General features: G+C 32.1%; 1 protein-coding gene across 4 annotated transcripts in view; it reads right to left on the minus strand.

The window, feature by feature from the left end:
• Positions 1 to 20,194, minus strand: part of LOC143048320 (xaa-Pro aminopeptidase 1-like) — a 47,885-nt gene that overhangs the window by 13,233 nt on the left and 14,458 nt on the right. Inside the window, exons 6-17 of one of the 4 annotated variants that reach the window (XM_076221943.1) lie at positions 19,949 to 20,044; positions 19,290 to 19,436; positions 18,915 to 19,010; positions 17,998 to 18,085; positions 15,475 to 15,607; positions 14,797 to 14,916; positions 14,219 to 14,302; positions 13,347 to 13,397; positions 12,792 to 12,856; positions 11,903 to 12,052; positions 7,560 to 7,620; positions 895 to 973 (exon numbers count right to left, since the gene is read on the minus strand). In XM_076221943.1, coding sequence (XP_076078058.1) covers positions 895 to 973; positions 7,560 to 7,620; positions 11,903 to 12,052; positions 12,792 to 12,856; positions 13,347 to 13,397; positions 14,219 to 14,302; positions 14,797 to 14,916; positions 15,475 to 15,607; positions 17,998 to 18,085; positions 18,915 to 19,010; positions 19,290 to 19,436; positions 19,949 to 20,044 — 1,170 coding nt within the window. Of the gene's footprint in view, positions 1 to 894; positions 974 to 1,145; positions 1,216 to 7,559; positions 7,621 to 11,902; positions 12,053 to 12,075; positions 12,226 to 12,791; positions 12,857 to 13,346; positions 13,398 to 14,218; positions 14,303 to 14,796; positions 14,917 to 15,474; positions 15,608 to 17,997; positions 18,086 to 18,914; positions 19,011 to 19,289; positions 19,437 to 19,948; positions 20,045 to 20,194 lie in introns of all 4 variants that reach the window. The other 3 variants (XM_076221946.1, XM_076221944.1, XM_076221947.1) reach the window with 3 other exon arrangements.

A 20,194-nucleotide genomic window follows, 5' to 3' on the forward strand; every position in this document is an offset into this window, starting at 1 on the left:
GGCCCTATTCTAAATTGTGTTACAAACTATTATGAAATAAAACTTATAATATCCTGGTTTTGTTCCCTTAATGACATCTAGCTGTATAATCTTATGCATAACATATTGGAGAATTGTAGCTTATAATGTACAACACTAGTTACATCACTTTAACATCTATATTAAATTATAAATAAATTATACATGAATTCAAATCATGCCAACACTAACTCACTCAAGCATGGTGTCAACATTCTCAATAGATTTTACGTGTTTACTTTTACCCTCACAATCTAAGGTTATGTCATGCAAAATTAAAAAAAAAGAATAAGTTATATACAAAGGCTTCATTTGAACAAATTTAAAAAAAAAACCAAAAAAAAACAACAACACATCCTTTCATTTTCATGAATGACCTCTAAAAAATAAGACAATGGGTGTAATGAAAAGACAACATTTCAATTTATCAAAAATATAATTTCAGTCAGATGATTTTATGAATTAGAATGAAATTATTTTCTTCTGAATTGTATGCCCATGGATAGAATTTTAGGTTAAGTTTGTTGTGTGATTTTTGCAGTTTAATCAATTGGCACAACAGGGTCTACTTGATAGGCCATTTTAATTTATGTATCCATGTTATTTGATATTTTGTATCATGCATGAAGAGATTGATTGATTTATAATGATTGTGTTTATTGAAATATATATATGATAAATATTATTAAATGGTTGTTATTAAACCAGCCCTCGACTCTGTCGTGTGGTATTGCACTTTACTCTTTTCTGTTATTTATTAGTATGATTATTATCTATGGTTGAGATACATGGGTGTTAACAGAAGAAACTTTTAAATAATAAAAAAAAAACACTCTACATGCTTTTCTATATGTACAAACAAGGTGCATAACTCACCATAGGGACCATGGGGCCCCTTGTAAAACTTAAATCTGGCCAAGTCAACCTGACCCATGAGGACACGAGTGTAACATTCCTGCAGTAACAAAGAAGTGCATTCATATTTTAATTAAAATCTTTTAATCTTACTGTAATTATCATACTTAGTTCACATAAACGTTAAAATCCTAAACCCAATATAGAGACACATTGTTATTTTAAGTTTCACATTGTGACAATTTTGTGATGGAAATCACATCCTAACTTACCATATAATGTGTTAGGAAATAAAATGCGAGCTAAATCAACTTGTCCCATCAGAACTCTTGTGTAACACTCCTACAAAATCAATCATTTCAAGATCAATGAATACTATCATCAACATATAGATGTTTTAATTTAAAACCATAAAATATCTTTATATTCACCATGAATAAACATATGAAGAATTACAAGATATGCTCATAATTCAATTTTTTTTCAAAACATAAAATAGGTATCAAACAGACCTGAAAATACATTAAAACACAAACTTAAGCAAAAGGAATATAAATTGATTGGTGGTGTTTTAACGCCACTTTTGGGTTATTTTGAGGTTATCAGTTGTTATGGATGGAGGAAACCAGAGTGCTTGGAGAAAGCAACGACTTTCGATAAGAAAACTGACAATGCTAGCTAATTAAAGATTGGAGTTAAGTGCACCAGCACAATTGGGGGTACAAACTCATAACCTAAAAGTTTACTGGCCAGTGATAGAACTACTTATGACAAGAATGTGTCCCTAGTACACGGATGCCCCATCCACACGATCATTTTCTATGTTCAATGAACCGTGAAAATGTGGGAAAATCTCTTAATTTAGCATTAAAATTAGAAAGATCATATCATATGGAACATGTGTACTAAGTTTCAAGTTGTTTGGACTTCAACTTCATCAAAAACTACCTCGACCAAAAACTTTAACCTGAGTGGGAGCGACAAACGGACTAACAAACAGACGCACAAACCAGAAAACATAATGCTGTTACGGCCAGAAATCGCCTTTAAATTGTAGCCAACAAAAGACACAAATCAATAATAAAATTTAACAATATTTATTATACAAAAGTTTACAAGAAGTATTACACAAATATTACTGTCAACTTAACTGTCAAAATATGAGTCCAATCTTTTATCTTTGTCTGTATCAGGAAATCTTTCGGAATCCAATCTGCATATTACGTTCACTACTAAGGTCACAATCCAGTATGATGTTGTTTGCAGAATAAAAATGTCAATCCAAATGCTATGAATATTAATGTCTATCGATGTCTAAGTCCAAATCCAAGAGTGAGCGTTTAACTTTAGTGTCTGCATATATATAATTGTCAAGGAAAATTCTAGAACAATCTATACTGGAACATCCTAGAAAGTTACAATGGAAGTTTCTAGTAAAATGTAGAAGTTTATATAACACATCTTTTATTAGGATCATTCTGGAAAGTTCCAATCATTCTGTAATTGTTCCAGTGATTTCTAAACTGCACAGTTCTAAGATTATTCTGTAAACAACTATCAGGCCATACAACACAAATTAGGCCAACATAAATAAATACAATAATTACAATATCATAACACCTCCCCCTTAAAAGAAGTTTTAGTGTAACAAAAACTTATCATGAATAATATGAACAAAAAAACATAGTATATACAAAGTGTTTTAATAAGCTCTAGATAAAGCATCTGCTATTACATTATCTTTACCCTTAATGTGTTTTACAATTACATCATATTCCTGTAACAATAAACACCACCTAGTCAACCTCTGATTCTTGTTTCTCATTTTATGTATGAAGGTGAGAGGATTATGATCAGTACAAACAAGAATAGGATATACAGTGGGATTTAAATATACATCAAAATGTTGAAGTGCTGACAACATTGCAAAACACTCTTTTTCAATAGTTGAATAATTTTTCTGATGTTTATCTAATTTCTTAGAAAAATATGATATAGGTTTCTCAACATTATCATCTGTCTCTTGATATAAAACAGCTCCAATTCCTACATCGCTTGCATCAACGGCAAGTTTAAATTGTTTTTCAAAGTCTGGAGTAATCAGAACTGGACTATTAATTAAAAGTGATTTGCTATTTTCAAAAGCGTTTTGACAATTTTCACTCCAGATAAATTTAGAATCGTTTCGTAAAAGATGAGTCAATGGTTGAACCACAGTAGCAAAATTTGAACAAAATTTTCTGTAAAATCCAATCATGCCTAAATATCTCATAAGTTGTTTTCTATTTGTAGGAGGAGGAAATTTGGAAATGGCTTCCACTTTAGCCATAATAGGTTTCACTTGACCTTGGCCAACTGTATGCCCTAAATAATCAACAGTGGTCTGACAAAATTCACTTTTACCAAGGTTAATAGTCAAATTTGATTGTGACAATCTATCAAAAGTATTATACAAATGTGTTAAATGCTGTTCCCAGCTATCACTACATACAATTAAATCATCAATATAAGCATAACAACAGTTTAAATCTTTTATAACATTATTGATCATTCTTTGAAATGTAGCTGGTGCACTTTTCATGCCAAACGGCATTACAGTATATTGAAATAAGCCATCTGGTGTAACAAAAGCTGATATTTCACGAGCTCTCTGTGTCAATGGAACTTGCCAATAACCTTTCAACAAATCAAATTTGCTCACAAATTTTGCTTGACCAATGTTGTCAATACAATCGTCTATCCTTGGAATCGGATAGGAATCAGATTTTGAGACTGAATTTACTTTTCTGAAATCAGTCACGAAACGAAAGGTTTTATCTGGTTTTGGCACAAGGAGACAAGGAGAGCTCCATTCACTGTTACTTGGCTCAATAATATCATTGTCAAGCATATATTTAATTTCTTTTCTCATAGCTTCAAGTTTGAGTGGATTAAGCCGGTAAGGATGTTGCTTAATTGGAGAAGAATCTCCTACATCAACATCATGACAAACAGCAGTGGTTTTGTTTGGCACATCTGGAAAAAGATTTTTAAAAGAAAATACCAAAGTTTTTATTTCTTCTCTACGATCAAAAGACAGATGTGCAAGTTTTGAGTCTAAATTTGACAAAATTTCTGTATTTTTCAATCTAACCATCTCTTCCATAGTTTTAGAACTAAAAGGTGGTTCAATTACATCTGGTTTGTCATGATTGTTCTCAAATTTAACCATGCCTAAAGTGTCAACTGGTTTACTCTCACATTCATTAGTACGCTCAAAATATGGCTTTAACATATTAATATGACACACTCTGTTTTGTTTACGCCGACCTGGAGTTTTTACAATATAATTCAAATCATTGATTTTACTCTGTATTGTATAAGGACCACAATATTTAGCCTGTAAAGGATGTCCAGGGACTGGCAAAAATACAAGTACCTTATCACCAGGCTCAAAAACTCTATCCCTGGCATCTTTATCATACCAAATTTTCATCTTGTTCTGTACATTTTTTAAGTTTTTCTGAGCAATTTGACAAGCAGTATACAATTTTTCTTTAAATCTAGATACATAGTCTAAAAGATTCAAGTCAGTATGTTCAGTAAGCCACTTTTCCTTAATCAATTTTAACGGTCCCCTTACAGTATGGCCAAATACCATTTCAAAGGGACTAAATCCAAGGGATTCTTGAACAGCCTCTCGGACTGCAAAAAGTAGAAAGTGAACTCCATCATCCCAGTCTCTGTCAAACTGAAGACAAAAAGTTCTCATCATGTTCTTCAATGTTTGATGTTCCTTATACCTAAGTGTCCAGCCAAGGGGGTGTCATGGGCAAGACCAATAATTTCTTGCCTATAAACTTTAGGCACCACCACTTGGTATACCACTCTCCATTCCTCCTCCTCCTTCCTCTCAGGAGGCCTCCACTTCCTCATTAAAATGCCGTCCTGATGGTAATAGCATTCGGCCACTTTGACTGCTTCCTCCTGTGGTTGAGCCCTCTTGCAGAGCTGAAGAACTTCAGGGTCTTTATTTTGTTCTTCGAAAAGGTTCTTTCTGGTTAATGAATGGCTGTTTACGTCTGGCCATGGCATAATTACATTCTTGTTAACATTAGGAGGTCTTATTATGGCCTTTTCTGAGCTACCAGGACCTTCAATGTCTGTTAGGAAAGTGTCAGAAAGGTCCATGTAATCAAACTTGTTTTCTTGCAAATCCTCATCTTGTTGTTTTCTAGCCATCGCCCTAGTTACAACACAAGCTGGATACTTGAGCAACCACTTTGTTCCTAGCTAGATCATTTCCTAGCAATAACGTAACACCCTCAATGGGGAGGATTAGGACGAACACCCACAATAACTGGTCCAGTTATCAAATCTGACTTCAGATAAATACGATGGAGAGGAACATCTATACAACCTAACTCTACACCTTGTAACAAAACGGAGGCACCAACAGAAGTCTTCTCGGACAAAGGCAACACACCTTCTAACAATAAAGACTGAGAAGCTCCAGTGTCCCGTAAAATCTTAATAGGCTGAAGAGTGGTATCATCAACAATAGAAATAAACCCATCAGACATAAAGGGTTTATATTCCTCCATGTTATCACAAAAACTGGACTTAAAAGCCTGACTCGCAGGACATTCCAACGTACTGGTAATATAAGGTGTCGTACAAGCACTGGACTTCGGCTTATTATCTCGTTCATTCTTCTTCTGGAGTCTAAAACAATCAGCCATCAGGTGACCATTTTTCTTACAATAAGCACAAATCAGTGACTTCTTCTCAAAGGTATCAAATTTTGGACTAGACATATTATAAGTGGACTGACTCTTATTCTGTGCAACAGGCTTACTATCAGTACGCTCAGTGCTTTGATTTTTGTAATTTCCACTTGAAGTATTAACATTTTGACCCTTGAAACTTCTTTTATGTGAAAGGGTATAATTATCTGAAATTACAGCTGCATCATGTATTGTCCCAACAGTTTTGTCGTCTAAATGTGTTTTTAAGTCTAAATGAACACATTGTTTGAACTCTTCTAATAACATCAATTGTCTTAGGTTATCAAAATTGTTATCTGTTTTCTTTGAAGTAAGCCATTTATCAAATAGAACATTTTTTTCCCGAGCAAATTCCACATAGGTTTGTGAATCAAACTTTTTATAAGATCTAAATTTCTGTCTATATGCTTCTGGTACTAGCTCATAAGCTTTCAAAACTTCCTGTTTTACCGTGTCATAATCGGAACTTTTTTCTGATGGAAGTGCGGAGTATATTTCAGCGGCCTTACCCTCAAAAACACTTTGTAGCATTGCAGTCCAATATGGCTTTGGCCAATTCAAATTATGAGCAATTTTCTCAAACTGCGGAAAATATTTATCGACTGTTTTTTCACAAAATCTGGGAACCAAACGTATATTTTTTGCTGTATCAAAATATTCTGATTTTGACTGGACTTTAGTGTTGCTTTCTTCTTTGACCATTTCAAGTTTTAGTTTCTCCATCTCTAGTCTTTCCCTCATTTCAAGTTCTGCCTGTTTTAACTTTAATTCATCTTGTTTCAATTTAAATTCATCTTCTTTTTCTTTTTTATCCATTTCCAATCTTTCCTTCATTTCTAGTTCTTTTAATTTAAGTTCATGTTCTAATTCAAGCTGTTTTAATTTAAAGGCGTCAACATTTTCGACCTTAAGTTCAAGAGCCTCTTCACCTAAAATTTCTGCGTCCACTAATTTGTCTATAACCAAATTTTTTATAATTTGTTTTCTCATAGATACTCTAAAATCTAATTTCAGATGTTTAGCAAGCAACACTAATTCCTCTTTCTTTAAATTATCAAACCCCTCCAGGTCTGGCGTTTTCAAAAATTTATTGGCATCAAATGCCATTTTGTAGAATTTTGTTGGCTAGTTATAATAAAAATTACTAAACAAATTTTGAATAAGATATTTTTAGTCTCCCGGACGAGCCCCCAATTTCTGTTACGGCCAGAAATCGCCTTTAAATTGTAGCCAACAAAAGACACAAATCAATAATAAAATTTAACAATATTTATTATACAAAAGTTTACAAGAAGTATTACACAAATATTACTGTCAACTTAACTGTCAAAATATGAGTCCAATCTTTTATCTTTGTCTGTATCAGGAAATCTTTCGGAATCCAATCTGAATATTACGTTCACTACTAAGGTCACAATCCAGTATGATGTTGTTTGCAGAATAAAAATGTCAATCCAAATGCTATGAATATTAATGTCTATCGATGTCTACGTCCAAATCCAAGAGTGAGCGTTTAACTTTAGTGTCTGCATATATATAATTGTCAAGGAAAATTCTAGAACAATCTATACTGGAACATCCTAGAAAGTTACAATGGAAGTTTCTAGTAAAATGTAGAAGTTTATATAACGCATCTTTTATTAGGATCATTCTGGAAAGTTCCAATCATTCTGTAATTGTTCCAGTGATTTCTAAACTGCACAGTTCTAAGATTATTCTGTAAACAACTATCAGGCCATACAACACAAATTAGGCCAACATAAATAAATACAATAATTACAATATCATAACAATGCCTATAAATGGAGCATAAAAAAAGAGGACGACTTGGCCACCTTGGAGACCACAAGCAAAATGAATAAGTTTTGAACTAGTACTATGTCCAATATTAAAGATGTAATATAAGTGACAATGTCTTACTTTCTGGTATGCTGTAGGAGAACCAAAATGGAATGTTCTTGTCACATCAGTTGTTCCATCCCTACAATATAATGGAATATTCTAATATCTTTTATTCACTCATTACATTTTTGCAAAACAATATATAGCCATCTACAATAAATATTGTTCCTAATATTAAATAGCTTGGGAGAAAGATTTTGTTTCATAAATAATTACACATCCCTTCTATTCAATCCTCTTTGCAGGCCATTTTCTAAGTTATAAAGAATAGTTCTATGATTTTTTTTTACACACATGAAATATGAGCAAATAGGTACCATACAACCATGTTAACTTTTTAAAATTCCTCTCATATGGAACTAATGGGTACTTGTGTCATCTATATCTATTTTATTAGAAAATGTTTCGAGCTACAAAGGGCATTAACTCTAATGTAGAATTATACAGCATACAAAAAACAATTAACTGCCATACATGATATATTCACAACTAAGTTTATGCTACTGTATATTCATTTTACTTTTTCTATTGGATATACATGCAATACTTAAATATTATCTAAAATTCCAAAATATTTTTCTTGTTAAGTTGTCTTTCATGTTTAGCCACAAAAACATTTTACTGTCATTGGAACTTATGAAAAGGCATTTATTATATGTTAACTTTTCAAATGTCCAAATGTGGACTTGTATGCAATCAATGATATATTAATTTTGTCAAAAGAACAATGCATTCCATCTTTCTGCAATTAGATGTCAAGAATTTTTTCAAGCAATAAATTAAACATTAAGATTGGAAGAATGAAACATAAATGTATGCAAGAAAAATATAAGCAGTAATAAGAATAAGTCATTTCAGCTGAACAAAATAAAGCTGTAACACAAAGTTTAAAAATGCACAAAAGTAAAGTTTATGGTGAACAGAGAAACTGTCATTTTAATGATAAAGATTATATGTGTTCAGAGTGGAGAAATCATAAATTGTAAGGCACATTTATAAATAATTCCCCTTTGTGACAGTCTTCAATGCACAGAAGTAATATTATCAACATCTAACAAAGAGTTTCTCCTAGGCCGAGTTCACTTGAAACTCTGCAATCGACTTCAAGAGTTAATAGATTATCAAGTGAACGCACAAGGGTTGATATTCGGAACAACTCTAAGTAACTCTAGGGTAAGGCCCTGACCAAGCATAACTAGAGGCTCTCAAGAGCCTGTGTCGCTCACCTTGATCTTTGTGCATATTAACAATGAACACAGATAAATTCATGACAAAATGGTGTTTTGGTGATAGTAATGTGTTTGTAGATTTTTCTTTACTGAACATTCTTGTTGCTACAATTATCTCTATCTATAATGAACATGGCCCAGTAATTAAAGTGGAAAATATTTCCTAAAAATTTACAAAAATTAACAAAAATTTATGAAAATTGTTAACAATTGACTATAAAGGGCAATAACTCCTTAAGGGGTCAATTGACAATTGACAATTTTGGTCATGTTGACTTATTTGTAGATCTTATTTTGCTGAACATTATTGCTGTTTACAGTTTATCTGTATCTATAATAATATCAAAGATAATAACCAAAATCTGCAAAATTTCCTTAAAATTACTAATTCAGGGGCAGCAACCCAACAACAGGTTGTCTGATTTGTCTGAAAATTTCAGGGTAGATAGATCTTGACCTGATAAACAATCTAACCCCATGTCAGATTTGCTCTAAATGCTTTGGTTTCAGAGATATAAGCCAAAATCTACATTTCACCCGTATGTTCTATTTTTAGCCATGGCAGCCACCTTGGTTGGTTGGCCAGGTCACGCCACACATTTTTTAAACTAGATACCCCAATAATGATTGTGGCCAAGTTTGGTTAAATTTGGCCCAGTAGTTTCAAAACAAAAATTTATAAAAAATTGGTCAAAATTGACTATGAAGGGCAATAATTTAATTTTGGATGTAACGCCTCTTCTGATTGGCTGACGTTATTTTGTTATGAGCCCATAGATATAATTCAGTCATGTGACCGTGACGTCATCAACATTTTTTCATGGTTTTCTACGGTTTAAAATGGAATTTAGAATTAAATTATAAGAAATGACTGTAATATTTTTTCTGTCTATTCGAAATAACATAAAAAATGTGGTGCACACTGTTAAATAACCCGCTATGCGCGTTATTCAGTGTGCACCAAATTTTTTATGTTATTTCTTCATAGACAGAAAAAATATTACAGTCATTCCTTAAATAACTCCTTAAGGGGTCAACTGATAATTTTGGTCATGTTGACTTATTTGTAGATATAACTTTGCTGAACATTATTGCTGTTTACAGTTTATCTCTTTCTATAATAATATTCACGATAATAACCAAAATCTGCAAAATTTCCTACAAATTACTTATTTCGGAGCAGCAACCCAACAACAGGTTGTCCGATTCATTTGAAAGTGTCAGGGCTGATAGATTTTCACTTGATGAACAATTTTACCCCCATGTCAGATTTGCTCTAAATAATTTGGTTTCAGAGATATAAGCCAAAATCTACATTTCACCCCTATTTTCTATTTTTAGCCATGGGGGCCATCTTGGTTGGTTGGGCGGGTCACGCCACACATTTTTTAAACTAGATACCCCAAAGATGATTGTGGCCAAGTTTGGCTTAATTTGGCCCAGTAGTTTCAGAGGAGATTTTTGTAATAGATTACCTAGATTTACGAAAAATGGTTAAAAATTGACTATAAAGGGCAATAACTCCTAAAGGGGTCAACTGACCATTTTGGTCATGTTGACTTATTTGTAAATCTTACTTTGCTGAACATTATTGCTGTTTACAGTTTATCTCTATCTATAATAATATTCAAGATAATAGCCCAAAAACGGTATAATTTCCTTAAAATTGACAATTCCAGGGCAGCAACCCAACAACGGGTTGTCCGATTCGTCTGAAAATTTCAGGGCAGATAGATCTTGACCTGATAAACAATTTTACCTCCATGTCAGATTTGCTCTAAATGCTTTGGTTTTTGAGTTATAAGCCAAAAACTACATTTTACCCCTATGTTCTATTTTTAGCCATGGTGGCCATCTTGGTTGGTTGACCGGGTCACGCCACACATTTTTTAAACTAGATACCCCAATGATGATTGTGGCCAAGTTTGGCTTAATTTGGCCCAGTAGTTTCAGAGGAGAAGATTTTTGTAAAAGCTAACAACGATGGACAACGACGAAGGACTACGATGCCAGACGCAAAGTGATGAGAAAAGCTCACTTGGCCCTGTGGGCCAGGTGAGTTAAAAAATAAAATATTCTCATTGATTTGACGTCATTCAAGAGTTTCTCGAGTTAAACCCTGGCTCGTTGAGGGTTGGAGCAAGGGTACAAGGGGTTAACTTGAGTGGTTCAAGTAAAATCATTTTGTTGAAACCTGAGTAAGTAAAGTTAACTCGAGAGTTTCAATGAACTCAGCCCTACTGTTGCTAGGGGTCATCTTAAAACTTGTGATTTTTTTACTCTCTGTTGAAAATATTGTGCATTAAAATGAAGAGCAGCAATTAAGATACTGTTTCTTAGCTTTAATTAACTTAGGAGAAAGACTTTGTGTCATGAATAAGTACACATCCCTTTTAATCAATTCTCTATACAGGCCATTTCTAAGTTATAAAGGATAGCCGCTATGATTTTTTTCCACATGTGAAATAAAATAAACATGTGCCATACAACCATGTCAAGTGTAATTCCTCTCATATGAAACTAATGGGTACTTGTGTCATCTTATGTTTTTTATTAGAAAAGATTTCAAGGTACAAAGGGCAGTAACTCATTTGAGAATTGTTACATTCACAACTAAGTTCATGCTACTGTACATTCACTTTACTTTTTCTCTTGGATATACATGAAATACTTAAATACTAACTCTAAAATTTCAAAATATTTTTCTCATGTAACCCGTCTTTCCTGTTTAGCCACAAAAAACATTTTACCATCATTGGAACTTATGAAAAGGCATTAATATGTTAACTTTTCAAATGTATGCCATCAATGATATATTAATTTTGTCAAAAGAACAATGCATTCTATCTTTCTGCAATAAGTTGGCAAGACTTTTATCATTATGAATTTTTAGAAATAAAAGAAACAATTGTTTAAGATCTGAAGAATGAAAAAAAAATGTATGCCAGGAAAATATAATTAGTCTGAGTGCAGCAGTGAAAGAAAAAGTCATTTCAGCTGAACAAAATAAAGCAATAAATCAGAGTCTGAAAATGCATGAAAGTTAAGATTGTAGCAAACAGAAAGAAGCTGTCCTTTTAATGATAAAGATTATATGTGGTCAGAGTCAGCATTAGAACAAAGCTAACTTACAAATACTGGCCACCAGAATCTAACAAATACATTTCATCAACACTTAATTTCCTATCAGTAGCTGGTGTCGGAAAATAATGTATAACTGCCCCATTAGGTCCACTTCCAGATATACTGGGAAAACTTAAACCTCTGTTATGTGTAGCATTGCTGGAAATAAAATAATAACTTACAAATATTGACCACCAGAATCTAGAAGATACATTTCATTGAGAGATAACTTTTTGTCTGTGTCCGCAGATGGGTGGTAATGAATAATGGCTCCATTACTACCAACAGCTGAAATACTGGAAAAACTCAAACCTCGGTTTTTTTCTTGAGATCTAAATTGAAAAATAATCATACATCATTTTATCAATCCTCTTTAGAATTTACACAATACAATATGTTCATGTGAATATGAAAAAAAAACACAAAGGAAACAGGCTTCTATCAGTCACATTCTGTGACAATATAAATAAGGTCAAGGTGAATATTTTTTCAAAGTTATAGGAAATTCCCATAGCTATTTATATGCAAGAATATTTTTCCATAGTTGGCACCATGCCCTGCTCGCACTCACATTTCCATTTTCAATGAACTGCAGATCAGTAATTCAGCATATATCTTTATAATAATTATGCATACTAACTTATATGCAAGTTAAACCAGAACTTTGACCTTTTGTTAACCACAGCCACAACTGTATCAGGCAACAACAAAATCCGAGTCAATACAATAATTTGTCATTAAAACCTATTTGAACTCCATGGTCAACTTGAAAATGAAAGCTGAAGACTTAAAAATTTACCAAAATCAAATTTCTGGAACTTCCTCAAATGTGAGTTATCTTAGTCTATATCTTAAACATGCAGCAGCAGATCTATCTAGAATATCAAATATATCTTACAATCTATGCTCTTTGAGGTCTAATGCTGCTGATACCTCTGTCCATTCCTTTGTACCATCTTTCATCTATCAAAGATACAAAAAAGAGATGTTTCACTGGTCGAGGTTTATGAAATGATCCTACATAAAGACAGTTTATATTAAACTAGCAAAGTGTATGAATGTTAGATAATTAAATGAAATAATGGTAAACCCTACTGCTCTTGTCACTTCTGTATCCCTATATATATAGCTATGCTGCACTTAACTGTCCCCCATTTATGACTAGAGATAAAATATAATACTTGGTACCCCACAGTACCATGTAATTGTTTTGGTAGACACACTTTTTTGTAAAGTGTGATACAAAAAAGTGTGATCACAATGCTATCAATGATTTTTCTTGACAAATTTCTATAAGTTGGCGAGATCACCATCTTGCCAAATCTACTGGTCCGATGCAAATTCTACTGGTCTCCGACCACTGGACCATTGCTTATTTGGACCCCAGGTTGAAAAGCAAAAATTTATCTCTCAAATGCAATGAATGCACAAAAATCATGTCTTTTGTACTTACAGTTTTCTCTAAATTGGCTATGAAGGTAATCAGTGCAACTGCATCTCTTTTCTAAAAATATATAAATCACTGAAAAGTCAAATGTCATTCTAGAAGTCATAAATCTAAAAAGATCTAAAAATTGACATACTTTGGTTGTGCTGTCGTTAAAATAGAATCTGGTATTTTTCCATTTTAGTATCATAAAGAATTATATCTATATTTTTAAAGTAAAATAATAATATGGCAGTTTGTTTTGTTAAACAAACATTCCTACTGATGCAAATGTGAAATAAACAGAATACATGTGCTGGCTGCCATCTCCAATTAATACAAGCAGAAATGACAATGCCCAGACAGATCTCAGCATATCAGTATCTTCATTCATTCAAAATTTGTATGTCTTGTTGCTTCTTGTTCAGCTGTTACCAAATCTGGTACTAGAAATGTCAAAATGTTAAAACTAAGCAGCACAAAAATTAACTTCAGAAGAAATTATAATTCATGCCCACATTTTTAAAATTTCTAATAAAAATTGCTTTGATTTTTCTATCTTTCTTTATCAAAATGAGTGACAAAATAAATAATTCTGATTTGAAATGATATCATCATAAATCAGACAAGGAAGAAGTTCTTTAAATTCCCAAAAATTTAAGCTTTTATTATTGTGCTATTTGATCAATGTACAAAAATGCAAAGATTAATTATCAAACTTCAGAAATCACTGCCAACAAATAATGCTAATTTTGAATGTTAATGTGCAAATTTGCAAAAATTTAACCTATCCCATCACAATTATCATAATAATAAAACATTGCACACATTTCAGAATTGAAAGTATTAAACGAATAAACAGTTTTAACTTTCTAATATTTGAAAGAAATAAAACTTACATGTGAATTTCTCATGCCTTGTTGTTCTATTGCATTCTTTCTGGTCTTTATCAAGGCAGCTGGAGTGTTAGCTTGATGAACTTTCTAAAAAAAACAAAAATTTCAAATGCACATACATAATCTGCAAAATTGTGAGCATTTAGAGAATGGTTGAACATATGTAACCTTTTGTAGGAGAAATTTTTGTAAAAGATTTTATGACTGGCGAATTTTATGAAATGTGACTATGCATGCATGGTACCTTTGGAACTCAAAGGCATGATGATTAATTTATTGGGATGAAGGATGAGAAGCAACAAACAAAATTAAATCTTCTGATCTAATAGTATAGATATTAAACATTTCTGACATTAAAAGCAATAACTGCCACAGACCTATTCCCCTAAACCTTTTTTAACAGAAAAAATGGTTCTGAATCAAAGTCTTACTTTGGTTTGAGCAATAAACTTAATTTTTTTAGCTGGCATTATGTGTTTTTTGGATGATACCTTATAAAGGCTTTTCTTCAGGGCCTGATAACTTTTACTTTTCTGTAAATTCCATTATATTTCAAGACTTATATTGTAATGACTACCAACCTTTGACCTAAGAGCTGAATATAGAGCATAATTACATTGGAATGCCACCCAAACTTGACTGATACCAGAATCTGTATTTATATTCTGTACTTCTGTCAGCATTGTGCTATAATCAACTACCTAAATAATAAAATACAAAAACATACAGTTTGTGTCAAATAATTCCTGTTTTAGCGAGGTCAAGATTAATGTTAGGCCGTGTTATATTTAAAAAATATATTAAAGTTTTAGAGGGGCCTCAGAATATCTACTGTATCACTAGCCTGTCCCCACTAAGCTTGTGAATTCAAAGCCTGCGAATTTCAGGTGCTTCTGACTCTCTTAATTGACCATTATAATCAACAATCAATCATCAAGTTTAACATCATGACCATTATTTTTGACATTTTTACCTATTATGTTTGTTTGTTTTATTCACACATCGTTGTCAATTTGATAGAATTTGATGGGACTGTCATACAAGTGAGAAGTTTAGATAGCTATAAAACCAGGTTTAATCCACCATTTTCTACATAAGAAAATGATTGTACCAAATTGAGGAATATGACAGTTGTTATCCATTTGTTTCCTGTGTTTGAGCTTTTGATTTTGCCATTTGATTAGGGACTTTTCCTAAATGTTGAGTATTTTTGTGGTTTTACTTTTAGAAACCATTATATATGGTCAGTTTATACAAACCTCTACACAGGGTCCACTCATACCATTACAATTACCAGTATTCCCTGTATTAAGATGTAAATGAAGTTTCTGTTTCGTGGCATCATCTGTTGAATTTTCTGTTAACTTTCGGTTCTTATCATTCAAGAAAAGCCTGTAAAGATGTAACATTGCATTTGCAGTTATCTAATTGAAGGGCTGTGTCCAACATGGCTAGAAAGAACAGCAGATAGTATATTAATAAACTTGTTTGTGACATAAGAAAAAAGAAACTGAAATCCTGTCTTAAAAAAGAACATGAAGATGAGGGTTTGTGATGCAAAACTTTTCAAAGCTGGTCATAACAAGTTGAACTGTGGTCTATAGCTCAATAATGATGCATACCTTTTAAAGTCTTGTATAGTCTGCAGTTTTTATTTAACCTGCCAGACAGAGGTGCGGAACACAGAGTACAATAAGCAAGAAATAAGAGAACAAGTTCAATTTCGCGGCGAGGTGGTTTGTTTACGTTCCGCCATGTTTGTTATTGATATTGTAGCAGGCACTCTTACCATTTTTCAAACTTATAATTTTACCTCATTCATATTAATTAGTTATTTTTATTCAATATCAAATTAATAGTGATAAATTAAACAATAGTGCACACACTGAAATGTCTCGCCTCCTTTACTTATCATTGATATTATATTGATAGTCCTAAATATAAAGCTTTATTTGAACTGTTACATAAACTTTACATTAACCAAGAAAACTAATCATTGACCTTTGAACCATGAAAATGAGGTCAAGGTCAGATGAACCATGCCAGGCAGCCATGTACAGCTAACAATTCTTCCATACAACAAATACAGTTGACCTATTACTTATAGTTTAAGAAAAACAGACCAAAACACAAATACTTAACACTAAGCAATAAACCATGACAATGTGGTCAAGGTCAAATAAAACCTATGCGACTGATATATAGATCATAAAACATTTCCATACACCAAATATAGTTGACCTATTGCATATAGTATTAGAAAAGAAAAATAAGACGAAAACTCAAAAACTAAACATTGACCTTTGAACCATGAAAATGAGGTCAAGGTCAGATGACACATGCCAGCTAGACATGTACACCTTACAATCATTCCATACACCAAATATAGTAGACCTGTTTCATACAGTACAAGAAAAACAGACCAAAACACAAAAACTTAACCATAACCACTGAACCATGAAAATGAGGTCAAGGTCAGATGACACCTGCCAGTTGGACATGTACACCTTACAGTGCTTCCATACACCGAATATACTAGACCTATTGCTAACAGTATCTCAGATCATGCAGATATGGACTTGACCAATAAACTTAACCTTGTTCACTCATCCATGAAATCAGGCCGAGGTCAAGTGAAAACTGTCTGACAGGCATGAGGACCTTGCAAGGTACGTACATACCAAATATAGTTATCCTATTACTTATAATAAGAGAGAATTTAACATTACAAAAAATCTTAACTTTTTTTTTCAAGTAGTCACTGAACCATGAAAATGAGGTCAAGGACATTGGACATGTGACTGACGGAAACTTCATAACATGAGGCATCTATATACAAAGTATGAAGCATCCAGGTCTTCCACCTTCTAAAATATAAAGCTTTTAAAAAGTTGGCTAACACCGCCGCCACTGCCGCCAGTTCACTATCCCTAAGGAGAGCTTTCTGCAACAAAAGTTGCAGTCTCGACTGCAACAAAAGTTGCAGTCTCGACAAAAATTAAACCCTTCATTACAAAATTCTATTTTCTTTTCAATGCATTGCTTAAAATAAACTGGTATCTGCTTGAAACGGTACAAACCAAGTAAAAAAGACAACCCTAAACCAGCTTTAATACGATATGCAAACTACAAAACGTATTTGGTTATTATTCGTTTCGTTTTGGTGTTTCATACAGAAAATATGTTTTGTATTAGCTTAAGACCCTTCAAACATTAATGTGATAATTATATTAAACACTGTTTTACATAAGGATGGAACTGTTTTACTTTCAAAGTTGTATTAAAGTGATATCTATTATGTATGCATTTTGACTCTCACTATTTTTTCCCTTCTTTTACTCATGCTATTCAAAATTCTGATTTAAACATACACAAGTTTCTTAATTGATTTTTGTGTGATTTAGACTTTTTTTAACAATCATAAATTGTTCTAGAATCATTTAGAAACAATTTTAGCTTCTGTCTGATGATGGAAAACAGTTTTTTCAAAGAAAATACAGCAAACAACCACAAACGATTTGAAATTACCAGAGTTTCATTTGACATTTTCTAACAGTTACAAAAAGTTTTGTTAACTGAAATTTTATGGGAAAAGGGCGATTTGGACTATATACCAGTGCAAACTATACTGAATATGGTAGCATCATTTGTTTATAGCATTTCCTTAAATCACAATAATAAAATAAGCATTTGTGTAGATTGTCCAACATTGGTAAGTAAATGCACACAATAATTTCTGATTTTAAGTTATTTATATTTCGAAGACAGCTAAATAACCATACCTTGTTTTACTGTTTTTTCTATCAACAATAGCATATGATATGAAGAAAGGATTAAAGGCAATGTCCTTAGCTCTTAAGTTAAACAACCCTGTAAAATAAAATTATTATATAATCAAACTTATAAGGTTTCTATTTTTTCTAAAATATGCCACATAATTCATTGTTATATTTTTTGCAGAATACAAATATCCATCTTATCACAATGGAACAAAAACTGAGTCTCTAACACATATTTTAATTTCCATATGTACTGATGGGCTTTCAAATGAAGATAATATGTTTATGTCATAGAGTTCCATTTCATACAGTCACAAAAATAACTCTTTCTATTTCAAGGATTTTTGCATGACATGTTGTTTCTGTTAACAATTATCTGTTTTAACTAAATCAAACTAGTATCATAAAATTTCATAAAATATTTAAATACTGTTCCAAACAGTCTAAAACTGTTTGCTGATATTTAACAATTTGTAACAAAGAAAAAGTTTTTAAATTCTACTAATAATTATTTGAATCTTATGTGCCACAATATTTCTTATAAATTGCTGAATTTTTATAGTGTCCTATTGAAAATTCAGAAACATAGGGTCTGAATGTTATATATTGACCTTGTTATTAGGTTAAGAGAGCATAAACTGTCCAACACAACAGAATTTATGTCTGACTGAAAAGGTTTTAAATAATAAAACACTAACAATTTGCTCAAATGAAATGTGTAGGACTAAAGGTAGTTTAATATTATAAGCTTGCATACTAAATTACTTAAAATATTTCAAACAGTTTAAACTTCTAGATCTGTAAATGGCTGTTTTTCATTACAACTTATAACAGTAAAAAAAAAGTACAAACATTTTTCACATCACAAATTTGTAATGTGTTTAGCTGAAAACTCCAGTGATCACTATAAATAAACCTACATGCTGTTTCGTCTAGTCCCGTTACAATCAAGGTATCTACATTCTGTTCAGCCATAGCTGTATGCATGTCAGTTATTTTATCTTGCCATGACCGTCCTGTAAAATATGTTTACCATTAAAACAGATTAACACAAAAATATTGAGGCATGGTCAAATTTCATGAGAAAAATTCAATGATTTGAAATAAGAGTTCTTTTTTATGATATATGTTGCAATCAAAAACTTTGTTGCAAACATGGAAATATTCTTTCTTTAACATTGTTGTTCAGCTAGTAAGCTAAAACTAAAAAGGCCTACGTGAAAGTTTATACTAGAATATGCTAGGCCAAACTAATAAGTTTTATTTCCGAAATAAAGTCAAATTTAGTTTCTCACCTGCATATTCCATAGGTAAGGCATTAATTGTACTGTTGGGTTCAGAAGGTCGGCCTGTTGTCCAAATCTGGTCAATTAAATCATTTGTGATTTGTTTCATATTAACTGTCCCTTCCTTTAAAGTACTCTCCATGGACAACCAAGAACCTGGAAAAAGATAAAATAAATTTAGTTATTGTTTCTAGAATGTTCAGAACTTCAGAGAATACATTTTAAAAGTCTGTCGAAATGAAAATTATGATATACCTTTTTATTTCCATTTCAAAAGTTGACTCTTTCTTTTAGAAATGAAATCATTTTATCGAATTCAAATAACACATTAGACTTGTTAACAAAAGACTGCATAATATACTGACATTATGGGAGCACATATATGTTGCTACGACTCAAGAATATAAAGTTCAACCAAAGCTCAATTTTTAGTTGTATGTAAGACTTATAAGTCGCTGCCAGCTGTACATCCCAAAATCAGTAATTTAATTTTTCCTTCAGAAATTCAGTTAAAATTAAGATGATTGCCAGCAAGACAACTATCTCCAAAAGTTCAAATGACTTTAATATAAGCAAATATAGGTCAAAATGCAGCCTTCAACAATGAGCAAAACCCATACAGTATAGTCATATGGATTCTTTATGCATTTTAAAATATATATACTTACTACTGCTTGTAAAGAAAGGACTAGCTCCAACAGTACCATTTGTTGCTCCCAGATTATCTATTAACCACTTTGTCATAGTTGGTGTATCACTTTCACCTGAAATATCAAGATTAAATTAATAGAGATTTTGTGTAAAGCTTTTTATTAAAATGTAAATATTTCAAAAAGTTAAAATAAGCCATTAGCTGATTTTAAAATTAATGTCATTATTGCACATATTTCTTTTAAATCCAACTTATTCAATAC

Source organism: Mytilus galloprovincialis, chromosome 10, assembly GCF_965363235.1.
Source record: "Mytilus galloprovincialis chromosome 10, xbMytGall1.hap1.1, whole genome shotgun sequence".
NCBI lineage: Eukaryota > Metazoa > Mollusca > Bivalvia > Mytilida > Mytilidae > Mytilus > Mytilus galloprovincialis.